The sequence below is a fragment of the Grammomys surdaster genome, unplaced genomic scaffold, assembly GCF_004785775.1.
Source record: "Grammomys surdaster isolate TR1022 unplaced genomic scaffold, NIH_TR_1.0 126113, whole genome shotgun sequence".
NCBI lineage: Eukaryota > Metazoa > Chordata > Mammalia > Rodentia > Muridae > Grammomys > Grammomys surdaster.
In genome coordinates this window covers 1,457,479-1,483,832 of record NW_021620921.1, presented here as the reverse complement: position 1 = coordinate 1,483,832, position 26,354 = coordinate 1,457,479, and the positions used below count along the sequence as shown (strand labels likewise).

The window sequence follows — 26,354 nt, the reverse complement described above, 5'->3', positions numbered from 1 at the left end:
GGAGGGAGGGAGGGAGGGAGGGAGGGAGGGAGGGAGGGAAGGAAGGAGAACATCCTCAACATTCTCTTCTTCTTCAGCTTGAGTTCAACTTGCAGGGAACAGCTTTTGTTTATATCCATCCAAACGATGATTTCTAAGTCATCGATTTAGTTGCCGAACCTGATGAAGATCTGTCATTGTTGTGTTTGGCTCTCTTCTCCTTACTGGGCCAAGTCCTTACCTCATCTTCCCACAACACTTGAACCTGATCACTTTTACCTGCCTCTGGTCCTCTTCAGTGATTTTTTTTTTTTTTTTATTATTCTGACTCATCTAAGAGATGTCAGCCTGCACAGCTCTGGCTTTGGTTTGCTCTCACCCACTACAACACTTCCTTAGGAAACTAACTGGTCCCTATTGTTGACCACTTTTTCTGGCTGAGGCTCCCACATTTAAATTCATTTTAAGTCCCCTGCTGCGCCGAGCACTCACATCTCTGGTTGCTCTCTGAGTATCTCTATCTATGTTCAAGACATCTCAGAAGCCACCAGATCCATCTGAGTTCTTGTCCTTAGTGTCTCTGTTCCCAGGAAGGACAGTGAACTGAATATCCATTCAGCAGCCTCAGGGAGAGATGCTACTCTTGTATGCTGTTTGTTTCTGTTTCTCCTCTTTGGGAGAGATACAGTGGAAATGTATTTCTTTCCCTTCTCCTTTGAGAAAAATGTGTCACCTCACCAGTTTGGGTCAGAGAAATGTTTTGGAGGTGACATGTGTCACTTTAGGCACACAGATTTACTTGTGTCTCCCTGTTGTAATAACTGGCAACAGTCCAGAGATATAAAACTTTATCAGCTTGCCTTCAAGAGCCAAGCTTAAAGCCAGCCTTCCACTAGACAAAACAGGATGTGTACAGGGTGAGTGGGAAAATCACGTCTGCTCTGTTAATCCTGTGAAATTTTGGAAGCATTTCTTACTGCCAATATTGCCCCATCTGTCCTGATTGATTGACAAACCAATATAAAATTCATTATTTTCTTTTTCTTCTCTAGGTCATTTGAAAAACTGAAATATGGGAGTATCTCTTGTGCTCTGGGTCTGCTGTGATCTTGGGTGTGCCTGACCCAGCACCACCCACTTCTGCTAAGTGGGTTCCATATCTCAGAATATATGTCAGCTTCACTTTCATGAGCACTTAGTCTTTATGACCCAGAGAGTTCCCTGGATGCTATTTCCTAGCTATCCTTCAGATCTGACCTCTGTGAACATATGCCTTGCTATGGCCTGCATAGACCATCATCCAGCTTTTCAAGGGTTTCCCTGTTCTCACCGATAGCTTTCAACGACTCTAGTCTTCCATGGTTGTGTCAAAAAGACTTTTTTAAAAAGAGATACAAGCTGTCAAGGAAGGGCTTACTGTGTGCCAGACATGCAACAAGCATTTAATAATCCTTGTTACTCTGAGCCGTGGAGAAAAGCAATAAGCATTCATCTTCACTGACTTCATTATCTGAAGAAAATCATATCTCATCCTTCTGGGAGTTACGTCATTGCAGCCCCCTAGGTAATTATTAAGTGGATTCTTTCCTTATGAAGTAACAGACTGAATAGAAGATGTACTAAGGCTTACATTTAAGATTTTCAATCTGCAGTGTTTGAGGACACTCATTTCCATTAGTTAAAATGTCCTGTAAAAAATCTGTAACACTTACAGATCATATTTGCTTTGAAACAGAACATTAATGGACCTCTACAGAAAAACAAGGGGTAACTCCCAAGAGAAGAAACTAGTATAGAAAGAATAAATAATTTATCTCGTATCATAACCTTCCAAGATTCATTATCCTCTTCATCTTCCCCAACCACAAAAGTATTGTCTAACTCTGATCTGTTGATAAAATACAAGTGATGGCTGAGTTGTAGAGATGGTACACCCAGGGCTTACTGGGGAGAGATACTAACAAGAGTTTGAGAGAAAGTCATGAGGCTGTGGAAAGGCACTGAGACCACATGACAACTGTCTCAGCCCCTCTTGGCTGTAACAATCAGGTTTTCATAATTCATCTCTTCTTGCCCAAGATTTTCTATCCCCTTCAAATAACAGGCAGATTGTGAACAGAACTTATCAATAGTCGTTTAAAAATCACATATTTATTATTGATCTATTTTTTCACACACAGACACTTCGTTTGTGCCTTTGCTTGATATTCGGGGTTTGATGGGTGGGATTAAGGCTATTCTTTTTCCTTGTTATTCCATATCCAGTGTGTAGAACACAGGCTGCTGCAGAGCCAGGTGCATTTGCTGAAGGCCAAAAAGCCAAGCCAAATGTCAGGCAATTACCAGCCCTGGGCTTTTTTGCAGAAATACACAAAAACTTGTAGAATCATTTAATTCTATCCCCGCCTAACCTCTTCACATGGAAATTGGCAGCTTGGGCGCATGCTGTTTTTCTCCCAGGCCGTGTGTCAGGGGTCTATTAACACTCGCTCCAGCAGCCGGTTCCCGGGCCATTTGGGATGTTGCACGCGTTCACACCCGCGCGCGGCCCGCGGCGCTTTCACGCGCTGCCGTTTTGTTTATGCGGAGTGAGGGCGGCCGGGGTGCGAAGGTCTGCAAGGGCTAGATAAAGCCGGGCTGCGACACCGAAGCGGTCGTCCTGCCATGGATACCACGGAGAGCGCCGAGAGCGCGCTCAGCCCAGCACCTCCGCCCTCGCGCAGCCTCTGCCCGCCACCCGCGCAGTCCCGGTACCTATCAGCCCGGATCCATCCCTGCGCATCCTCCACCCTCATCCCGTGCCCGCCGCCCACGGAGCCCGAGGACCGCCTGGCCCCAGCTCGTCCCCGTGCGCCCTCTACCTCAGCCCTCGCCCTGTACCCGCCGCCCTTGCCTTTGCCCGTCCCCAGTGCCCTTGCTAAGTCGGAGTTGAGTCCAGTGGCCCCGCTCACGTTCTTTGTGCGCGGCTTGTGCTTGCCATCCTGCAGGTCCGAGGGCTTCTGGAGACCGTGGGTTCGAACTCCTGGCGAGAAAGAGGAGCGGGCAGAGCCCCACGCTGCAGAGGCGGTGAGTGACAGTGTGGCCCGCTGCGGTTCAGGCTGCGGAACATCCCCACTCCCGACGCCCCCAATCCAGGTCTGGGTAGTAAGGGCCCCGAGCGGCTTGCGCTCCCAATCTTCCCAGTGCTTAGCAGTGTGCCTGCCCCAGGCCCTGTGGTTTGAAGGCGGGCTGGGACATTCTCTTCAGTGATGCAGCCACTTGCAGCTGAAGAGCTGTGTTGCAGAGAGGCTCAGGGTCACAGCTCCTACCTGAACCAGAGGCGGTAGGTCACACACTTTCCCAGTTTCGACAATGAGATGCGTGGTGACTGCGACTGATTACTCCTTTCCTTCCTAGTTGCCCAGTGGCCCAGGAATGACTGAAGCTTCGGGGAAGCTTTTGCAATACCAACACCCTGTCAGGTGAGTGACAGGCCTTTCTGGATGGGGCATGATAGGGCTTGGTTTAATAGCTTGCGCCCCAGTTTCTCTCTTTTGGAAAATCTGCCCTTAATTACTCTATGTGTTCCCACTCTGAAGATTCTCTTATTCACAGAATGGGAAAATACAGGACTTACCTCATAAAAGAACTGTCAGTGGGTGGAGAGTGAGTAAATGCTAACAGAATTGGCTAAAATGAGAGAAAGCAGACTGATTAGAGTGAATCCTGTAGGGCTGGGGATGTTGCTCGCTGGCAGGGTGTTTACCTGCCCTGAAGGAGGCTCTGGGCTCTAAGACACAAGGATGACTCTGGGAGATATGCCCGAAAAGTTGTTTTGTGTTTTTTATTTTATTATTTTTGATCCTAAAAGGACACTGTAAAACTTGCTTATCAGCATGCAGAGTATATGTATTACTTTCTTGCAAACCAAAAGGAAGAATGGGGTGGAAAGTAACAGATCTGTAGCAGAACAAACTGGACACTTAGAATACCTAAGTGCTGGTCCAGTTGTTCACTGTTTTTGTTTGTTTTTACTGTTTTTTGTTCGTTTTATGTCCCCTAAACTCCCACAGAAAGCCAGCCTTTCTATAAAATTCTTTGTAGCTTTAATTTGAGATAAAATGTTTATGACTGCGCGGTGTTCTCAGAACTGTTAAAAGAAGGCCTGTGTGCCTGTGTTAAAGAAAGCCTGGCCTGTGTCTGTGTGTTTATAAGCCACGTACAATAGTTGATACATGTTGGTTACCTACATATGCTAAAAGTAATTGAAGAACACAGGGAAAGCAAATGATAGGTGGAATTGAGTTTACTATGGTAACATTTTATTTTTATGTGTCTGAGTATTTTGCCTGCATATAGATGTATTTGCACCATGTGCATGCCTTGTGTCAACAGGGGTCAGAAGAGGGAGTAGGATGCCCTGGAACTAGAGTTTCTAATGGTTATAAACTGTTATGTGGATGCTGGAACCAGAACCCAGGTCTCTGGAAGAACAGCTAGTGTTCTTAACCACTAAGCCATCTCTCCAGCCTTACTTAGATTAGTTTTGAAGTGAGGTCAGAGCATGAAATATGTTACTCTTGAAGGGTTGAGGAAAGCTCACAAAAGGTGTGTTATAAGTTGGTTATGGTTACTATTGTTGAGTCTCCAAGAGTCAGATGAGTGGACTTTTTTTTTAATTCAAAGAAATGACATCAGAAAAGAGATATCAGGTCTTGGGGCAGCATGGTTCCTGCTGGAGCTCCAAGGACTGGGAACTTGGATGTGTGTAGCTGCAGTGGTGACAAAGGTAGTAAAGGGCCAGGGCATATTCACCTCCATACAGAGTTTTGTCCAGAAACCCATGGAGTTTTCTCTGTAGAGTGTGTTGCTGGCTATAGATTTTAGCCAGAAGATGGTATGATCCTATCAGTGTTTCAGATAAGCACTAAGGGACTGGAATAAAGACTCAGAGCAAAAATCGGAAGTAGTTACAAGTAAGAAATGAAGGAGAGCTTTTCAAAGACATCAAAAAAGGTTACAAGACTTAGTGGATGTAGGAAGTACTTAGGAGACAAAGCAGGGCTTTATAATATACTGGGAAGATGGGTGAAGAACAGCTAAAAAGCCAGAATGTCTCCCAAATCTGTGGCTGCTGACCAGGTGAGTGATGTTCTGTGATGATGCAGATGTGGGGAAGGAGGAAGAGGGTTTGGATTGTTGTTCGTTGCGTTGCACATGCTTTAGGGCATCCAAACAGAGCTCTTAGGGAGAGGATTGCATGTAAGTCATGAGATAGGCTGCAGACCGTCACTGCAAGCACTGATAGGTCTGTGAGTGTGAAAGCCTGGGGACTCATGGCAGTGGGTGGGGTTATCCCGAGGAGATGCAAACAGAGGTGATGAGAGTTCTCAAGGAAAGCCTAGAGGAAGGGCAAGCCTCCACCTGGTAATGGAGTAAGGGAAGGCCTCAGAGGAGACTAAAGAATCACAACAGGAGGAACTCAAACAAGAACTGCCCACAGTGAGGCATCCTGACCATTCATTATGATACCAACCTAACAACATTTTGGGGAGATTGGAAATTCCAACTACATATTAGAAAATACCTTGGTAATTTTGTTAACAATTCCTTTCTCCGCTGAACAGTTCAATTGTGGTTTTTAGTAATTTCTATCTTGACTTGTATTGTATGTCTTATGCTTTTTGTTCAGTGGGCACTTCTTTGAGGGTAGGATTCATGATTTATCCTGTTTGATTGGTAGATTATGTTGGTGCAAGAACTCACTACAACATCTATTGCATGCATAATCGATAGCTACTTATTTAACTATCCAGATCATATACTTTTAATGTGTTTTACTATAAATATATATAAACTCTGTTGCCTAACTTTCTGCCTTTTAAAATTGAGCACACTGAACACAATGTAATCTTTCCTTGGTTAGAGTCACTCAACTATAGGTAGACAGCATACTTTGCCCTACACTAAAGTGACGTCAGGATAGTTGTCAGCTCAGTCTTATCTATTTTTTTCTTTGTATGAGAAATAAAAGAAGGCCACCAGGCCAAATGAATAGCGGTCAAAATTGTAAAATTCTGAGATAATGATGCATACATGTAAATTAATTGTATAAGACCTGTATCATTCTCAATACACTAATATAATGTTCCCAGATTGGTTGGATGGGAGAGGAGATGGATTGGAATAAAGGTTGGTACTGGAACCGCTTTCCCACCTAGCAAGCTGTGAAGGCATAGACCTTAAAGCCACTCGTCTTGTATATTTCTGATCAAGCATATCAGCTATATCTATAACTAAGGGCTACATCTAAAGTTTTTCTGCTGGACAGTGGGTGATTGAAACTTGTTCAGAGTGCAAGCACCCTGCCCTCTTTGTGTAGTTGGGTATCACCCACGTGTGTGATGGAATGGTGGGATTTATTTGCCTTCTAAAGAAATTTAGAGAGTGGAAGTCTAACGTTCTGCATTTTTATAAGAATAAACACGTACACAACACATGAAATAAGATAAGCATCAATTCTAGTTTTTATCTTGGATAAAGATGTCAAAGAGTCAACCATTTATTTGTACATTGGCAAGCAGACTCCATGAAAGCTGTAACAACAGTAGCAGCTTTAAATTCTGTCTCTAAAACTAATTATTGAGCATAGGGAGCGTGTGGAAATCAATTGTTTGGTGACGATTAGGATCCCGGGTGTGAAAACATATGGATATCATGTCATCTGCTTCTTTCAGACTATTCTGGCCCAAGTCCAAGTGTTACGACTACTTATATCAAGAAGCAGAAACTCTTCTGAAAAATTTCCCAATTCAAGCTACAATTTCGTTTTATGAAGATTCTGATAGTGAAGATGAAATAGAGGGGCCAGCTTGTGAAAATCAATCGAGTTAGTTACTTCTGTTGACAATTGAGTTGTGTAGAATTTAAATTTTGTATATAAATGTACCATAAACTTTTAAAACTAATTTATTTGTATATATGTTATTAATAAAATATTTTGTAATAACTATAGTATTTGGGCTTCTCTTTGTCCCTACACTAGAATTAAATGTTGGGATTTAAGATAGACATCATGTACAAATATTCTGATTGTGTTGCAAATATTTGTGGTTCACATAGGATACTTTTGGTTTCTTTATACAATACTATTTGGGTTTTTTTTAAAGACTGATCCTTGTAATGTCTGGTGTTTTCTATTGATCTCAGTTGGATGTTTAGTTACAGATGATATGATCTTGGCAGTTAGTGAAGAAAACTGGGTGGTGCTACTACTCTCACATATATTAATATTTGTTTGCTAGTTCATAATGAAAGTGCTTTAAGTAGTTATCTATAGTTGAGAAAGAAAAACAATCTTGGGTCTCTTTAATCTTAATGACTATAATTAAGTATCGAGTAGGGTGACTCTCACTCTGATACTCTCCTGTTGTCTTTAGTCGGGTGTTCAGTACTTTCTGTATATGTTGAAGGATTCCTATATTTAAAAAAGATTTAAATTTGAATTATTTGTATGGAGTCGAAAACCAGTGATAATATGAAAGTATTCTCTTTTTTTGTCCTGGATAAAGCTAAGATTTGGAAGACATAAAATTCAACATTATCCACTTTCCTTTTGCTCTAGTTCCATGCTCACAATATTCTCATATAAACTTTTTTATAGGGAGTAAAATAAATTCCAATGACTGGTTTCTCTTATGTTGCCATCACAGAAGAAAACTTACTCCATCCAATAATGTTATGGACAATGGACAATTTACATGGCTAAGGTGACATAGTAAGCTATGATCATGAAGTACTTTTAGTTTATATATAATCGTCTGGTCAACAGTTACATTGCAATCAAACATATTTTTATTAGCCTATAATCTGAGGTACTTGTGAAGATGAGGCAGGAGAACTGCAAGCTCAATGCTTGCCTGACAATATACCAAAAATACTTTCCTGCAATATTCCAGAATATAAATGGGTAGAGGTGGAGATGAGAGTTAGTTAGCTACCTAAGAAATGCCTCTTGCTGGGATGACTAAGCATATCCACAGGCTTTCTCTCATAATATTAAACCATATTATCACAACTTTGATTCCCAGGAACTCTGGAGACTGCATAATTTAAATAAATGATGTGTCCAGAGTCAGAAAAAATTTAGTACCCCACAGAGAATCCACAGGGCTATTTAGAACTGCTCTTTGGGAAAATGTTCTCATTCTATTAGATTCTACTCTGTGGATCTGTGTATTCTTCTAGAGACATGCAAAAGAGAGCCCAGTGAAGCAGAAACATGGGCCCACAACATTAGGTGCTTCTCTTGTTAACAAACAAGAGAAGAATAGTATAAGGTGCTATATATGCAGTATATGGTTTAGATATGGACATTTATTTCTTATAGAAACCCAAGCCTATGCAGACAGACAAAATGTTCCTTTAATAAACTAAAAGTACTGTGCATAAACCATTAAGTACAAAGATGACACCAAAACCAAATCACTTTTAAAGGAAGATTTCAGTGAAAGTGAAAAGTTATGGGAGGAGGAAAAATGTGTGAGTGTGTGGACAGAGCAGAAGACTGGAAACGTCTTTTGCTCGTTTTCCAGACCGGTTCCCCAAAGGTGAAGTTTTCTTCTTAACCCACAGCAGAGTCTGCTTGAGTTCGGCTTCTTAGCTCATGAAGTTGTGAAGTCCTCTTTCCTAGAGCTTAGTATTTTACAGGAGAGAACTATTCAGCAGACTGAACATTTTGATAGTGTTATTTTCTTTCATATTTTAAGCAGTCCGATGGTGTTGTTTATCAAGAGACAGGCACTGGTGTTCTTGTTCTACCAGAAATGACCCTCGGCCTCTATCAGCACCAGGGCTGGGGAACAGCTACACTCTCTGATCTTTCAGCAGAAGGCTGTCATTTTCCTTGTGGTGCTGAAGTTTAGGACTAAAGCGCATGCGCTGTCCCCAACCCCGCACAGCCACGCCTCCCAAGCCCCGTGACCCGGCTTGTAGAATGAACGCCTTTCCTCTGACTCCGCCCCCATCCCGCCTCCCGTAAGCGTGATTGCGTCACGACGCGTCTGACCCCTAGTGACCCCGGAAGTGGGTCGGGGGGCTTGGCCTCGGCCGGGCCAAGGAGCCGGCACAGACAGTGGTAGCTGCTGGGGTCCCGTCAGGCGAGCCTGTCCGGTGGCGGAGCCCGGATGCGGCCCGAGCCGGGGGCCCAGGATGCTGAACGTCCCTTCCCAGGCTTTCCCGGCCCCCGGCTCCCAGCAGCGTGTCGCCTCCCAGGGGCGCAGCAAGGTAAGTGGTTTGTCTACTGACTCAAGTGCCCTAAGTGTGTTTCCTGCTGCTGAAATTGGCCTCGGTAGGTCTACTCTGGTTGCTTTTCTGCCTCAAGTTGTCCTCTCTGATCTTTTGTTCTTTACGGTTAGAAGAACAAGGCTGAGCACTGGCGGTGGGTAGGGAAGACTGGAGGCTGCCAACCTGTCCAAGTCGCACTCCTCTACGTTTAAGATAGCCAGTTGTTCCAGCACTGCCACATCTGTAGACAGCCCTGGTTGATTTTAAATCTGGTACCATGCTCTTGACTATTTGTTGAATATGGTTACTGTCAGCACTAGGTGGAAATACAAATATATATTTACAAAATTCAATAAAAATTGTGTAGTGTATTCATTGCAAGGCGAATGCTGTTTGCTTATCTTATTCTGGATAGTTCCTTATTCTGTAACTACACCTTGGTATTTTCTTTTGAGACTTCTATCTTCTTGGGCTACTCTACTCGGTTTCCTTTTCGAGTTTTACTTTATATGACCTTAAGACTTTCAATGAATGTTTCTGTTTTTCTCCACTTAGATCTGGCGGTTTGACCTTAGATCAGAAAAGGAATTGAGGTTTTCATTTATTTTTCAGAAGTGTCTGTCCTCAGCTTTAATCATGCATAGGACTAAGATGTTTTGTGGGGTTCACTGATGGCTATGTGTAGCTTGAGTCCTTTTCCTGTGTCCATTGACTCTTCACAGCTACCCTGAAGAGAGGGGTGTTTACTATCTTCATTCTGGGTAAAAAGAAAGAGGTTAGTGAAAGTCTGCCATCAGTCACATAAGCTTGTGATTGTGACATTTCCTGCATTGCTTTGTGTGCGCGCGTCTGCTCACCAGCCATCAATTGTGTATCTTGCTCTCTTTAAGCTAAATGCTTAGCTCCATAGTCAAAGAAAGGTTGCCTTTTGCAGAATGAGAAAGCCAGTAACTGCCTTTCTTCATTAAAACAGCTGTGTTCTCAGCATTCACTTAAAGGAGAAAACTTCTAGGCAAAGACAACAAGTTCCTTAGATGTGGTAGCAGAAGTGAGTTTTGTTGTCCCAGAAGCAGGCAAAGTAAGATCTTTGTGTAATTTAATAGGAACCTCAGGTGGAATTAATTTCTTTGTTATGAAATGAGACAATCTTGAACCTGTGAGAAGCTGAGTTAGGACTGGGTGAAACAACCAGAGAAAGTTTTCAAAAATGGAACTCATCCAGAGAGGCTGATTATTAAATTGTTAAAAGCATAGACTTTAAGAGATGTCTTTGTAAGACCCACCACTTCACCTCAGTCACTTTTTGGCTCAGGTGTAGGTAAGGATGACCAGTTTTTGTTGCTGTCTTGTTTATAGGACTGAGGTGCTATTTCTTCATAGCACAGCATTATGCTATGCTATGTGAGTATATGCTGAGTGTTATGCACTCAGTAAATACTACTTACCATACGCCTTTTATTCAAATCTCACCAATTTGAATCTTACAGGGAGACAGATTCCTTATGCAATAGTGTTTGTTGAGAAACTGTGAGCAGTGTCCTACATAGACTAAGCCATTTGAACATGGGCTTCCCAGTTGATGGTGCTGTCTGGGGACATTATGAAACCTTTAGGAGGCTTGGCTTTGTTGGAAACAGTATGTCACTTTGGGCAGGCTTTGAGGGTTTGCAGCCTCACTCCACTTTCAGTTTGCTCTCTCTGATTCATCTCTGTGTGCAGTTGTTATATGAATAGTCAGCGTCCTGCTCTGGCTGCCTGATGCCACACCTTCCTTGCCATTATGGACTCCCCTTCTGGAACCATAAATCAAAATAAACTCTTTCTTCTATAAGTTGATTTTAGTCATGGTGTTTTATCATAGCAGCAAAAGGAAACTAATACAGTATGGTGTGTTGAAGGGTGGTCTCTGATTTCAAGGAACTTAGTCTCACAGGCTGCACAGATAAGAAAACAATGATAGTCCGTACTTCAATAGGGTGTTAGCACCATAAGAGAGTTGGAATTGGAGTAGAGGAAAATACTGTGAGCAAGTGCTTGATACCAATGGTGAGTCTGTTCCCATTAGGCCAAGCATCTGATAGAAAGTTGTAGAAAGTTGTGGCTAAGACATGGAGCTGGTAATGCAAACTGTGACCAGATTATGGAGGGACTGACAAACAATTGAGGAGTCTAGGCATCACTATAAGGAGCCACTGGCGAAGGAAGATTGATGATTTGAGTTGCATTTCCAAAAGATTAACTGCCCTGGGGACTACTGAATAGAGAGGAAGCCCAGTGAGTTTCTCTGGGATAGGAACTGTTTTTCTCACCTTTTATTCTTTGGGTGGAATCAAGTCACCAGAAGAGTTTCACCAATGGTCAAAACAAGAGGGTTGAGTTAGATGATGGAGTGTTCCCCAGAGGTAATGACCTATTTATTTTGGGGTAAATGAATACCTAAATTAGATATGACTCCAGAAAGTGAGTTATGCAAGCTTCCTCCAGTGTGCACGTGTTTGCAGTATCTGTTCTCCTGGTACTTTGGAATGAGCTAGTTGAACAAGAGTGGCTCTGTGCAATACAGGTGCTTGAAATTTTCCACTAAATCATCCTAACTAATTAAAATACTAGTATACCCATGTTAATACACTTAGTACCACTGTAAGAATACTCCAAAGTGGATAATGGATAAAGGACAGATTTATTTATTAGATGGGAAGTGTTCATATCCAGCCAAGGCCTTATTATAAGCTTTGTTAGAATGTGGTGGAAGGCATCACAGGGCAATAAAGAACACAGGGGAACTTGTAGCTTCAAAGCCATATTTAATTTACATTAACTCTAAGGACTTACACACTTCCCAGTATACCCCACCTTGCAGAACAGGTTTATTATGTGTGTTTTTTTGCGGGGGGAGCACATTCTGACCATCCAATCTTTCACCTTAAAATCTTGAAAATGTATTTTGTAACAAAAAACAACAACAACAACAAAAACACAACTCCGAGTGTCCTGTTACTAAATCATGTAGGCAGGGGTTAGTAGATATTTTCTGCAAAGGGCACCATTATAAACACAGTAATCTTTCCCAGTTCATGACTTCATGTCCCATCTTTCCTTTTATCTACAGTCAACTGCATGAGTTGTCTTGTTGTCCTGTGTCTAAGGTGCATGCACTGCCTGCCCATCCCTTAGTCACCCAGTAGCCATCATTATTGTTTCTAGATAGACAGTTGAAAATGGAAGTGCATGTCTTCAAGTCACCATTAATTTACTTAGTAATGGCCTAAATGTCTGACTAACAATAGTGGAAATTCTATGCCAAAGGGAAGCCATGAAGTGCTTCTTGTGAGTAGAAATGTGAGAGTTCTTAGTAAGAAAATAATTCATCCTGAGGTCACTAATACCCACAGTAAAAGCAAGTTTCCATGAATTGTGAAGGAAAAAAGAAAATGTATGGGGGGGAAAAAGTATCCATAGGGTGTTTGGTGGTGGCCTTGGTTTCAGGCAATCTCTGAGACATGTTTAGCTTATCTTAGTGGGAGGTCTCTGTATGCGAGCAGTCATCCAGAGGAGGAAGCTGTGGTTGATAGTTTCTGTATATACTGTCAGCATTCACACTCAAGACTAGAAGAAGGCTGTGCCAATTCCCTTGTTTCCTAGGCATTGAAGTCCTTGATGTGGCTGCACTGTGCTCAAGTTGATGACACATTTTCACATAGGCCTTCTTCTCCTCCCCATACCCTTCCTCACAGTATTTTCCTCTGCTTGATTTACTTTATCAGTGGGTTTGTAGAAAACACTGTTGCATAGTAATTTCTGATTTTCTGTTTATATTGATAATTCAGAAAGGGTCCACTCTAGCCAATCTTTGGCATATCTTCTGTCAAATCTCCTGATTGTTAATGAAAGATTTTGGTGCGCAGCTTAGACAAACAACATGAGACCAGCCGGTTCCATGAAGGGAGGGGGTTTATTCAGGGCGGAGGTTGGGGAGAGAAGCAGGTGAAGATGGCAGGGTGGGGGAAGAAGAGAGAGCGAGGTTGGGGGAGTTCTGTCTATTTGTATGGGCGATGATGTAGTCTTTTTCCCAGGTAAAGGTGAGGTAGCCAGGTGAATTGTGGGAGTGTATATCAGTTGCCTCGGCAACGATGTAGAAGTCGCCTGTTGCCTGGATGTGACATCACTGAGTTTGGACTTATACTAACAGTTAAGGTCACAAATTTTGGTTCAAAATGGCAATGATAGCATAATTAGTAACAGAGCTAGGACCTGGACAGTCTAAATTTCTGACTTTAGATTCAAAACCGTGTCTATTATACCTTACTGCCATTATGAAGAAAATTTGTGAGACAAAATTTCTAAGTCCTATCTCATAGTCAGTATCTTAAATAATATTTTGTTTAAGACTCTAAGCATCTGAATTTCCTGGACATCTTGAACTAGACGAAAGAATCCCCTTCCTGTAATAAAAATTAAAAATAAATCAATTAAAGTTAATCAAAAGAAAAAAATTAAAGAAAATAAAAGAGAAATTAAATTTTAAGTGTTTTTTTTGTTTTGTTTGTTTGTTTGTTTTTTGTTTTTAAAGAAAGAAAAAGCCAGGCATGAGAGCTTTCCTTTGTAATCCCAGTACTCAGGAGGATTGATGGCTGCCAGTCCTGTAACGAGCCTGAACTGCTACATGACAGGACCTTCCTTGTTGAAAATGCTAGATAAAGGCCAGGCAGTGGTGGCACATGCCTTTAATCCCAGCACTTGGGAGGCAGAGGCAGGCGGATTTCTGAGTTCGAGGCCAGCCTGGTCTACAGAGTGAGTTCCAGGACAGCCAGGGCTACACAGAGAAACCCTGTCTTGAAAAACCGAAAGAAAGAAAGAAAGAAAGAAAGAAAGAAAGAAAGAAAGAAAGAAAGAAAGAAAGAAGAAAATGCTAGATAAAGTAAACTTCTAATTGCAGTAGAACAATTTCAGTCCCCATCTCACACACACACACACACACACACACACACACACACACAATGAGAGAATTTATAGAATTGTTTTTAGTTTTATCATTTTACTCATTTATTTTTTGAGATGGGATCTTGTTGTGTAGTCTAAGATGTCCTCATGTCCTCAAATTTGCCATGCTTCCCAGAATTTCTTTTAAAAGGCTAATAAAAGGACTGAAGTAGTTCAAAGACAAATAGCCAGAGGAAAGGGAAGCAGCTAACTTAGAACCAGATGTTACTTTTGCTTTCCGTTCTCTAGGTACCTTTAAAACAAGGCAGGAGTCTTATGGATTGGATCCGACTGACCAAGAGTGGAAAGGACTTAACAGGACTGAAGGGCGGGTTAATTGAAGTAACTGAAGAGGAGCTTAAGAAGCACAACAAGAAAGACGACTGTTGGATATGCATAAGAGGTAGGCAGCATGTACTAAACATTTCAGAAACTTGCCTGAACTTTCAGACTTGCTAACAAAAATTGCCTTACTAGATCATAAATAATGTTGTTCTCACTCTGGACAGTATTTTTCCTTACATAAACTTTTACATTTTGATGCAGAAGACAGAGAACTAATGGGATGGAAATCTTTTGTAGCATTCTTACGTTGTCCTTTTGAAAGGAAGCACACGTGTTTGCCAAGAAATTTAACACCAAGGTGTTAAAACTCTCCGGGGCACCCAGTATATGGAATAACTGCCCATCCCAGAGCCTTGTGATTGAATGCTGTTAGAATAAAGGTCTCTGAGATTCTAAAGGAAATCATATGCGTGTGTGTTGTATGCACCTATTCATATTTGTATGTGTATATGCATGTGTTTGTACACATGCGAGAACACTGTTCCGTGTGTGTCTGTGGAGACCAGAGGTTGATGAGCTTTAGATTCAGTGAGAGACTGTCTTAAAGCATAGCGAGGAGACAGCTGAAGTTAACCTCTGGCTTCCACACATATGTGTAGACATGAACATACATGTATACCCACATTCTCCCATGCACACACTCACAAACACACATAAAGAATCAGTTCATTAAGGACACCATGTTGATGTGTGGTGACAAAGCTTCAAAGCACATAGCAGACATTAGAAGAACCAAGGGATAGAATTAAAGTTTTCATTCAGAGTTGTAGATTTTAATCCCTCTCAGCAATTGTTAGAACTAGATAAACATCTGTAGACATAATGAAATTGGCAGTGCAGTTCCTTTATTGAACACAAGATGGTGAAGTCATCACAGTCCTTAGACTGAGGCTTAGAGTTGAAAAATGGTGAGTTACTCCATGTTTTTACCTTATGAACATATCTTTTCCTATTATATTTTTGGGGCTATCATTATTAACAATGGGAAAAATTTTAAGTAAGTAAAAATGCTGTTCTATAATGGCATATTATACTTGCTACATACATGATAGGTACTAAATTCATTTATTAAATGTAGTCTAGAACTTTAATATTTGTTTGAATGTTAAAACCAAAAATTAGTTTTTAATATGTTTACTTTAATTACCGGAGTGCTTTCAGAATTTTTTTGAGTCTTGAAATAACTCCTAATTTTTTAACAATTATTGAGAATATTAAAAGGCTTTTGTTTGCATGGTGTCTCTTAATGTTACCATTAATTAAAATTAAGAAATATAAACAGTATTTTAAATAATAATTTAATTAATAAATTTAATTTTGTTTGCATGGTGTCTCTTAATGTTACCATTAATTAAAATTAAGAAATATAAACAGTATTTTAAATAATAATTTAATTAATAAATTAATAAATTAAATTTAATAAAACTGCTACATGTGGTACATAGTACCTATGTTTATGAAAAGAACTTTTCTAAATGAAAAATATAGGAGTCCATAATTTTCAGTTTTGGTAAATATCTCTAGTGCATAGCCTCATAGATGACAGCTCACGTGTATTGTTGTGTTACTGTCTCCAGTCTCATATCACATGTCCATGTAGCTTCTAGAAAATCTCACATTTATGAAAGAACAAGAATTTTAAACAAACATAGTATTTTAGTTTTATTTGAACAAAATTTTCACCTTGCACCACCAGAAGTGTCTTTTTTGTGCTTCCTCTGGAGTCCTTGGGCTCTACCATGTAACTTACAGAAGAGAATAAAAAAGAAATGGAAAAATTCCCAGTCAGTGAACATGTGGCCAAAGCATTAGGATACCCTTAGTTCTGTATGGTGAGCCATGGTGGCTCACATGCATACTTAGTTACCTAGCCTGGGACACTGCGGCACCTTCATTTGGGAGATAGACAAACAGACATAGGTCTTTGGCACTAACCCATGTGGGTCTAAGACGGGACTGTCTGAAGGCACCATCACATAGATCTGCGCTTGAGATTACAGTGGAGTGTGCTGCAGTTCTGAATCTAGTCATCTTTAGATGGAGTGGCCTGATTCAGGTTCTTCAGGTTGGTAGAGGCTTTTCTTGTCTCTAGAGCATTTGAGATATAACTAAAAATTAAGCCTTCAGCAATTAGGATATTCAAAATTACCATTGAGGGGAAAATTGTCATAATTCTTGGTACATCTATGTTAGACAGTAAATAGATTTATTGGATGAATATAATCTGGAATTTTAATATTTATTTGAATATGAAACCCAAAATTCAGTTTTAATATGTTTTCTTTTATTTATGTGAGTGCTGCCAGACTTTTGGGTCTTTAAGTCCTCCCATTCTTCAAATCACCAAGCCTAGAAAACTGTGTATGGGTAACTTCTTTCATGAACAAAATACCCAAGATAAACAACTCTCAAAAAGCTTTTATTTGGCCAATGCTTTCAAAGATTTCAGCCCATGGTCATCTGGCTGCAAGGCTTTGGTGCCAGAGGCAAGGTGTTACATGGTGGTGAGAATACATGGCAGAGGAGAGTGCTTGGCTCATAGCCAGGAGCTAGAAAGACTGACAAGAGGGGCTGGGTCTTCCTTAATGAGCTAGTTCCTTCCTCTAGGCCCAGCCAACTGAGAGCACATAAAATGCTAATAGCACCGTGGACTAGTACCCAAACATCAACACAGATCCTAAGGAACATATTGAAAGTATAACACCATTTGATTGTTTATTATATTTCCTTCTAGATGTATGTATCTACGATTAGTGAAATCATGTGTGTCCACACAGCTCATACATCAGAACACAACATAAAAGCCCAACTAGTGATGAGTGGATGAACCAAATTTGACTTATCCACATGGCATATTACCTATCCATAAAACCAAAACATCCTTAGGCTGCTAAAGACTGTGTTTTGTATCATTGCACTTGTATGAAATGACCAGAATAAGCAAACCTATCCAGACAGAATGGTTTCCTGTGTCTTAGCAGATTTTTATCAGGGTGGTAGACAGCAGTGGAATGAAATTTTATTTCTCTCTTTCTTTGTGTGTGTGCATATGCACACATATCTATGCACATATATGTATACATATTATATAGCGTTTCTTCATGTTGGAAGGCAAGTCTGTGTGGTCTTTTGCATTGTTTTATGTTTTATGAGCAGAGACACTGTTTCCACTGTTTACTCATGAGTCAGCTTAATAAAGATCATGACTACCCCCACAGCAGAGAGCTGGCACTTTCACTGACATTTAGGAAGAACCTGAGTTTCTTTTTTTTTTTTAATTGTCAAAATAACTGACAAAAGTAAATTTTAATTTAAAATTTAAAATATTAGTTTTTGAGGTATGTGTTTGTATGTATACATATTTGGAAGCTTGAGATTAAAGTCAGGAGTGATTCTCAATCACTCTCTGCCTTACTCATTGGGATGGGCCTTTTAGTTGAATGCAGAGCTTACCAATATAGCTGGTTTAACCAGCCAGCTTGCTCTGGGGATCTGTCTCCACCTTCCCAGTGGGAGTTACAGACAGGGTTTCTGAACTGCTGTCTTCAAGCTTGCATGGTTAGTGCTGTACATCCACTAAAGCATTTATCCAGCACCTCCAGATGCTAGTTTAAAAAGTCAGTAATAGGATATATAAACATAACGTCTCAACGTGCACACTCACCAGTGGCTTCTGAACACAGCCATCTGTATTCACATTTGCCTTCCTCAGCTGACAGCCTTTAGTGATTCTTTTTTTTTTTTTTTTGTAATTGGCTATTTTATTTACATTTCAGATTATCCTGTTACCCCATTTCTTCCCCTCCCAGGAATCTCCTATCCCATCCCCCCTCCTCCTGCTTCTATGAGGATGTACCCTCACCTACCCCCACCTCCCACCTTCCGACCCTCAAATTCCCCCCCACCCCCCACCAGCATTCAGCCTTCATGGGACCAAGGATCTCCTCTCCCACCTATGCCCGACAGGGCCATCCTCCCCTACATATACAGCTGAAGCCATGGGTTTCTCCCTAAGTGCTCCCAGGCTGTGGTTTAGATCCTAGGAGCTCTTGTTGGTTGATATTGTTGCTTTCCTCATGGGGCCGCAAACCTTTTCAGCTCCTTCAGTCTTCACTCTAACTCCTCCATTGGGAACCCTTTGATCAGTTCAATGGTTAGCTGTGAGCATCCATCTCTGAATATGTCAGACTCTGGCAGACCTCTAAGGACACACAGCTATATCAGGCTTCTGTCAGCATGCACTTCCTGACATCCACATCAGCGTCTGCCTTTGGTGACTGCACATGAGATGGATACCCAGGTGGAATGGTCTCCAGACAGCCCCTCTTTCAGCTTCTGTCCCACCTTTGTCTCCATATTTGCTCCCTTGAGTATTTTGTTACTCCTTTTAAGAAGGATGGAAGCACCGCCACTTGGTCTTCCTTCTTCATGAGCTTTATGTGGTTTGTGAGTTGAATCTTGGGTATTTCAAGCTTCTGGGCTAATATCCAATAATCAGTGAGTGAATACCATGTATGTTCTTTTGTGATTGGGTTACCTCACTCAGGATGATATTTTCTAGTTCCATCCATTTACCTAAGAATTTCTTGAATTCATTGTTTTTAATAGCTGAGTAATATTCCATTGTGTAAATGTGCCACATTTTCTGCATCCATTCCTCTGTTGAAGGACATCTGGGTTCTTTCCAGCTTCTGGCTATTATAAATAAGGCTGCTTTGAACATAGTTGAGCATATGTCCTTGTTATATGTTGGAGCATCTTCTGGGTATATGCCCAGGTGAGGACCCAGGTATATACCTATGTCTAATTTTCTGAGGAACTGTCAGACTGATTTCCAAAGTGGTTGCACCATCTTGCAATCCCACCAACTGAGTTTCTTTATCCAGGTTCCTCTCCTGGAGGAGTAGAAGTGCACAGGTCTCGGGGTCCTCTTCACATAGCTCTGTGGGAACTAGGGATCAAGGAGCTGATGCGAATGTTGCTTTTCTAGTTGCAGGTGTTGATTAAGTATTAAACTTTCTTGTCTTAACCAACAAGTCCCATGTTATTTAAGAGAGACCAGGAAACTGGCAGGTTAATTAGCTAGCTCATAAGATCAATGAAATTTTAGACTTTACAGCTCTCACTACTTTGAAAAAATGAAGTCCTAGATGAGATGTTACGAGAGAGTTATCATAACTTACATTTATAGGCCTTACAATTTCTAAGAAGTTCCTGTGGACATTATTTGTCCTTGCTTTGATGCAGGGTTTGTTTACAATGTCAGCCCATACATGGAGTATCATCCTGGTGGGGAGGATGAACTTATGAGAGCCGCAGGAGCGGATGGAACGGATCTTTTTAATGAGGTAAGTTGCTTCAGTTAATCAGGACGTTGTAAGCATGGATTTAGCAGTGAGACATTTGTAGGAAGAAAATGCTTGCATTCATTTGAGATGGGTGGGCTTGAACTGGTCTTTGAGACCCTGAATAGAATCATATGTCAGAGTAAATATTTTCCTTTGAACATACTTAAATGCCTGCTGTTTAGAGTCCTGTAATTGACAAACCCTATACCCTTGCCTCCTTGAATCTCTTCTTTTTTATCTGTTTGCTTAAATTACCCACATGTACACTCCAAAGGCAGGTTTTACACAGTAGTGGATGCATTATGAGTAACTGCAAATAAAATTTCAGTTTCTATTAGTAATAAGTGCATGTCCATTTTGTAATGTATTTGCTATTTAGGGTTATTTATTTCCTCAGGGTTATTAAGATCCTGTTAACAATATTGCTTGACTGTTTTTTTTTCAATATTTGAACAATGTATTATGACTGATATTGAGTAATGTAAATGGTCTTCTTTTACTGATGCTTTTGAATATTGTGTTCTTTTTTTCTAATCTTTTTACAATTGAACATTTAAATTCTTTTTCTAGGATTTTGCTAATGTAAACAGTGTTATGCTTCTAGCATAGTGATGCACACAGTTTATTCTATCACTCAGGAGGTTGAGGCAGGAGGATATGTATGAATTAGAAGGTAGCTTGGGTTACATAGTTTGCTCTGGACCAGCTTAAGTTCAAGTTTTCTGTTTTATCATACAGGAAGAATATGACAGTAATTTTCATACATTGTGAAGGATATTCTTAAACACTAGTGCCTACCCCCAATCTGTGATGCTTTCAATTGCATTGCAAATGACAAAGAAATAAAAAGGATAAATTACATCTGAGTGTTCTTTTGAAATTGTTGGGACTTTGTGGGCACCTGACAGTGTCAGAGGTCTGTGGACAACACATTGAGAATACTGTTCTAAACAGTCTTGATCTGTTGCTAGCTAATTGAGTCTGCTTCAGGGCAGTGTATGAAGTTTCGGCTCTGCTCATGGTAAAATAAGAACGTCCTATGGAGGTAGAGTCATGTTGCCTGTTGGCCATTCATCTCCCATGCTAGGTTCATCGTTGGGTCAATTATGAATCCATGCTGAAAGAATGCCTGGTTGGCAGGATGGCTGTGAAGCCTGCTGTTCCAAAAGGTAAGTAAAACAGAGTGGTTTTAAAATAACATTGGATTTCAATGAATAGGAATAAATAAGTCACAGTACTTTCCCCGGTGTTACTGGCCTTCTACTGTATCTGCTGTAAAGGTTTTATTCAACCTTGGGCCTCCACATACATGCATATATACATGCCCCCTACCCACAGATGTAAGAATGTGCATACACACACACACACACACACACACACACACACAAATGGAGAAAAGAAAGATAAAGAATTCTGTATGTCTTTCCTTTTTAAAAGAAGTGATGTATTTTGTAGAAAGTTGTAAGGGGTAAATTGTATAGAAAGGAAACCTTTATTTGCTTTCTGGTTTTCAGTAATCTCACATGCTGTCATTAACTAAGCAGATTAGTGACAGTACTGGTTACAGATGTTAGCTGAGTTGTTTTATTGTTGAGGTTTTACATTTAATTTTTTTCAGTTAATTTTAGAATTGGCACCTCACTTTGCTATTCCTGGCTACAGTCAAACTCACAGTCCTTTTTCCTTAGCCTCTGAGAAGCTGGGATTACAGGTGTGGCAGATGTGGCCCCATGCTCAGCTTATAATTTAACTGTTTTGATTCTTTCATTGGACTCAAAAAAAAAAAAAAACAAACAAACCTGTAAAAAGTGATCCAGAACAGTGTTACCTTCTGCCTTTCTCCCTCATTTATCTCTTCCTTGTCTCCTCACTGATGTGATCATTCTTTGTTAAGCTTCTTTAAAGTGTAACTACCTCTGAGCGGGAGCTCTCCTATCTGACAGCTGTTCTTGACCCTCTTTCATAAGAGTTCCCTCTTGGAGTTTGAATGGAATGGCAGAAGCAGGAATACTTTATATAACCCCTTTCTGTGAAGGGATATAGCAATTTCTGTTCAGTCACTCTTGACTCTGGGTCTCATTCAGAATGAATCGGTCTGTTCAAACAGAATCTTTGACTGCTTAGTTCAGTGAATTTTGTAATTCAAGGCTTTATTGCTGGAAGCTTCTCTCAGTAAGCCACTATGTAGGTCCTGGGATTTTAGATCCACAAAGGAATGTCCATGGTCACATAGAGCTAAGGAACAGGGGCTTGGAGCTATAAAAGGCAGGAAGTTGGAACTAAGCCCCTGTTTATGGCCTGGACTTGGTAGAACTATGTATTTAATGGAAAAAGTTTTCAACAGTAAAGGGAGATACTGGACTTTCATGTCTGTCTCAACCTTTTTTATAAGGTGATGAAGGAGAAGAAAGAATTTCGTGCAAGAATCTGACACAGTGCTCATAGTAGTAAGGGTGTGCTCCCTGGTGTTCATTGAAGGCAATATTGTGGAACTTGATCTTTATAAAAGAAAATCTTCTTTGTACTTGTAGCTCAGCGAGGCCAGGAACTCTTCAACTCAGATTTGTCTCCACTTAAGTAGTAGTGAGGGATTCCTAGGAAGAGGAGGGAAAAGCAAGTTGTTGATTGGTCAGAAAGGAGAGTTTCGGGGTTCTCAGTATAAGTATAGAAAAGCAATGCACCGCTTCACAGATTACATAGGTTTTTTTTTTTTCTTCTTTTGGTTTTATATTTGAGACCAGCTTCCATGTAGACCAGGCTTACCTCAAATTTGCAGCATTCCTTTAGGCTCTGCTTCCTAAGTGCTGGGATTACAAGTGTGCACCACCATGCCTGCCTATGGAGACTATTTGTATTGTATTGTATTGTATTGTATTGTATTGTATTGTATTGTATTGTATTGTATTGTATTGTATTGTATTGTATTGTATTGTATTGTATTGCTGGGGATTGAACCCAGGGCCTTGTGTATGTTACACAAGCATTCTACTACCACTCTGCAGTGCTTGCTTGGTTATAATTGAGAATAGTTAGTATGTCATCCATTAGGGATTATGAACTCATTAAAACAGCATTGACTGGTGGGACTAGCTGCTTCTATTCGTGTTCACTCTTGGAAGCCAGCCTGGGATCATGTTTGCATGGGTGCTGATAGCTTTTCCTGAAGTAGCTTGGGTTCTCTCAACTAAATAACATATTTAGTTATATACCAGTGTTGCCAGGCCTTTCCTAACCAACTTCAGTGTGACCTACCTGGGAATTCTGATAGGCCACTTACCAGTTTGAAGCAAATGCTCATGAGGATTTGTATCAGAGGAATATGAATTCAGCCTGAAACCCTCTTCCCACAGACACGGGGAAGTTGTTAGAACATCCAAGGAAGTAAGTCAGAGATAAAGGGCAGTTGTGCTGTTGAGGTTTTGTTATGCCTGACCAGAGTTTCGATAATTGTGTCTTAAACTTTTAGGGAAATGAGATTGAATTGATAACCTAAGTTTAAAATGGGACTATTAAGAGCAGCCATGCAGAACTGAGAGTGAATCAGCAAGAACTGCGTTTTAGAAAGGAAAAAATAGAAGCATGTAAAATTAAAAGCTCGTCATGTGAAGAGCTCAGTGGGTAAGACAGGGAGCCTGCAGGGAGCACGAGATTGAGGAACAGCATACACAGAATAAATACAGTGCATGGTGAAAGCATGCGGGAGGCATGAAGTCTCCCCGGCCTAAGGCTTGTAATCAGACTTCTAGAAGGAAGTCATAGTGAGAATGAGGAAGAGGCAGTGCATGAAGGGGGTACAGGCTAGAGTTTCTCAGAATTACTGAATGTCAGGTATTAAAGTTTAGCACAGTCAGCGAACCCCAGACAAGACCAATAAACAGCATGGCATGTGAAACAGTGTTAGAAGTGTACACAACTAGAAGGTGAAGAGTAGCCAGAGGGAGACTCGCCAACACAGCACAGAAGCTAGGTTGGTGCTAGCTACTACAGCTGAGTTCCCAACCAACAGCAGAGGCTAAAAGCGGAATGAATAGTACTTTGAAAATGTTAAGGAAAAAACAACTATCCACTTAAATCACTCTGTAGAAAAGTTAAAACAGATGTACATTAGACCATCAAAAAAACAAAGCCCCTCTCCATGAAGGTAGAACCAGGGGGATGAGGAAATGGAGATTTCAGGCTAAGCCCTAATCATAAAGGACTAAATTATAAACAATGCTCTTTCTGCTGGTTCAGGGAAGGGCAGTATCTTTCTTAGGAAAAGAGCTTTTAGAAACAAAAACCTCCTTTCCTATTCCATCTTTATTTCTGACGTCGATTACATGAGGCAGCATGACCTTTGGAAAGAGCAGAGTTTCATAGACAGATTTGGGTCCAAGTCTCGTCTCTGCTACTTAGACCTTGTTTTCTTAGGCGCCAGTCATAGATGCTACCTAATGATAATGTTTTCTCATTAGTAAAATGAAGAATAATAATAAAATGGAAAAATGGCACGTGAGTAAATATGCTTGCCATATAAGTTCAGACTCCCAGAACCCAAGTAAAAGCTGCACATAGTAGAGCAGCACCTATAACCCCAGTAATCCCTGATAACTGTACTAATTCCTACAAGGAGATGGGAGGCAGGGACAAGAACGAGGCTGACTAGGCTGCAACCCAGATATATTAGTTTTGCAGTATGACCAATGCCCAAAGGTTGTCCTCTGTCCTTAGCCTTTGTCCCATGACCACACATCAACATGCACACACATGGCAACTTTCATATTTCATACATTTACACACATGGATGAGCATTTTAAAGATATTGAGGAATTAACTGAAGCAAAATTTGCCAACCAGCTAGAATCTAAGCAATGTGTGTGTGTGTTGGGGGAGGGTGGCTAGAAATGCCACTAGTGTTCCTGTACTTCACTACTTATAAACACTGAGGCTATTTTTTTTTCAGTTTGTTTCTACAGTTATTAGGTATAAACTAGCATGTGATGCTATGTTTCACCATGAAAAGATGGTTCTGTTACAGTAAAAGAACATTCTTGTTAATTGACAGGACCCATGAGAGTTTGGGGGGAGTCAGCCTGTTTGGATTATGAGTATTTTGTGAATTAGTGGCAATGATTTGAAATGACTTGCGAGGCATTAGGAAGCAAAACAAGAATTTTGCAGAGCAAATAAGCAATGTTTGTGAGCAAAGGGACCTTTAACTTATAAAAATATTTTTATACAATCTAGTTTGATTATGTTTTTCCTCTCCACAACATTCTTCCCACCTACCTTCCTGCTCACTCATTTTTGTGTGTTCTTCCATTTCTCTCTCTTAAATAAAACAAAACTCAAAACAAATAAACAAAAAACCAATAAAACAGAAATATGTATAAGAGAAAAAAGTCTGCAAAACAAACAAAACATAGAGATTGTTTGGTGTTGGCCAACTACTCCTGGGCTTGGGAGTGTGATTGATATACCTAGTGACACTATATTGGAGAAAACTGATTTTTCCCTAGTCTGTGTCTATCAGTTCTTGGAGAGGGGTAGGATTCTGTGTCTTCTTCCCCCTCTCAGTGCTGGTACCCTGTCTGGCCTGAACTTGTGCAGATCCTTTGTCTTCTGCCGTAATCTCTGTGAGTTGATGTGTACCTGTCCTGTTGTGTCTGGAAGACCTTGCCTCCCCCCTTTTTTTGATATTTTCCTTATTTACATTTTAAATATTATCCTCTTTCCCAGTTCCCACCCCCCAAAACTCCCTATCCCATCTCCCCTCCCCTGCTTCTATGAGGGTGTTCCCCCACCCACCCACTCCTACCTCCCTGCCCTCAAATTCCCTTACACTGGGGCATCAAGCCTTCACAGGACCAAGGACCTCTTCTCCTATTGATGCCGGATAAGGCTATCCTCTGCTGCATATGCAGCTGGAGCCATGGGTCCCTCCATATGTACTCCTTTGTTGATGGTTTAGTTCCTGGAACTCTAGAGGGGTCTGGTTGGTAGATATTATTATTCTTCCTATGGGGTTGCAAACCCCTTTAGCTCCTTCAGTCCTTTCTCTAACTCCTCCATTGGAGACCCCTTTAGGGACTCTGTGCTCAGTCCAATGGTTGGCTGCAAGTATCTGCCTCTGTATTTGTCAGGCTCTGGCAGATCTTCTCAGAAGACAGCTATATCTTAGAAGTCATCAATCACCTTTGGTTCTGATGATCTATTCTCCTCTAATGCATCGATCCATGAGCCTTTAAGGGAGGGATTTAACAAAGACATCTCATTCAGGACTGAGTGCTCCAAAGTCCCTTACTGTCTGCACATTGATTGGTTGTGGGTCTCTGGGTCAATTCTCATCTACTGCAAGAAACTTCTCTGATGACTGTTCTATAGAGATAGTCATATATCACTAGGAGTTATTGTATTGCTATGTTCTTTGAACAGAATAGTAGCAGTAGGTTTTCCTTT

At 40.8% G+C, this 26,354-nt stretch overlaps 2 protein-coding genes across 3 annotated transcripts in view; both read left to right on the top strand.

Moving 5' to 3' along the window:
* The first annotated feature begins 2,641 nt into the window (after nucleotides 1-2,641).
* Ripply2 (ripply transcriptional repressor 2) lies at nucleotides 2,642-6,974 on the top strand. The gene is made up of 4 exons (XM_028756170.1): nucleotides 2,642-2,729; nucleotides 2,967-3,045; nucleotides 3,376-3,440; nucleotides 6,696-6,974. The coding sequence occupies exons 1-4, from the start codon at nucleotides 2,644-2,646 to the stop codon at nucleotides 6,850-6,852; spliced, it is 387 nt and encodes a 128-aa protein (XP_028612003.1). The 5' UTR covers nucleotides 2,642-2,643; the 3' UTR covers nucleotides 6,853-6,974.
* Nucleotides 6,975-9,038: 2,064 nt separating this feature from the next.
* LOC114611472 (cytochrome b5 reductase 4) overlaps nucleotides 9,039-26,354 on the top strand; it is a 62,695-nt gene continuing 45,379 nt past the window's right edge. The window contains exons 1-4 of one of the 2 annotated variants that reach the window (XM_028756206.1): nucleotides 9,039-9,243; nucleotides 14,473-14,626; nucleotides 19,816-19,916; nucleotides 21,004-21,085. In XM_028756206.1, coding sequence (XP_028612039.1) covers nucleotides 9,169-9,243; nucleotides 14,473-14,626; nucleotides 19,816-19,916; nucleotides 21,004-21,085 — 412 coding nt within the window. In that variant the 5' untranslated portion in view covers nucleotides 9,039-9,168. The remainder of the gene's footprint in view (nucleotides 9,244-14,472; nucleotides 14,627-19,815; nucleotides 19,917-21,003; nucleotides 21,086-26,354) is intronic. The other variant, XM_028756208.1, reaches the window with a different exon arrangement.

Excerpts from the sequence above, each read along its gene's own strand:
- Ripply2 (XM_028756170.1), top strand. The coding sequence starts at position 2,644 with ATGGATACCACGGAGAGCGCCGAGAGCGCGCTCAGCCCAGCACCTCCG. Across the intron at positions 3,046-3,375 it reads AGCCCCACGCTGCAGAGGCG|TTGCCCAGTGGCCCAGGAAT; the intron begins GTGAGTGACAGT and ends TTTCCTTCCTAG. Across the intron at positions 3,441-6,695 it reads CAATACCAACACCCTGTCAG|ACTATTCTGGCCCAAGTCCA; the intron begins GTGAGTGACAGG and ends TGCTTCTTTCAG.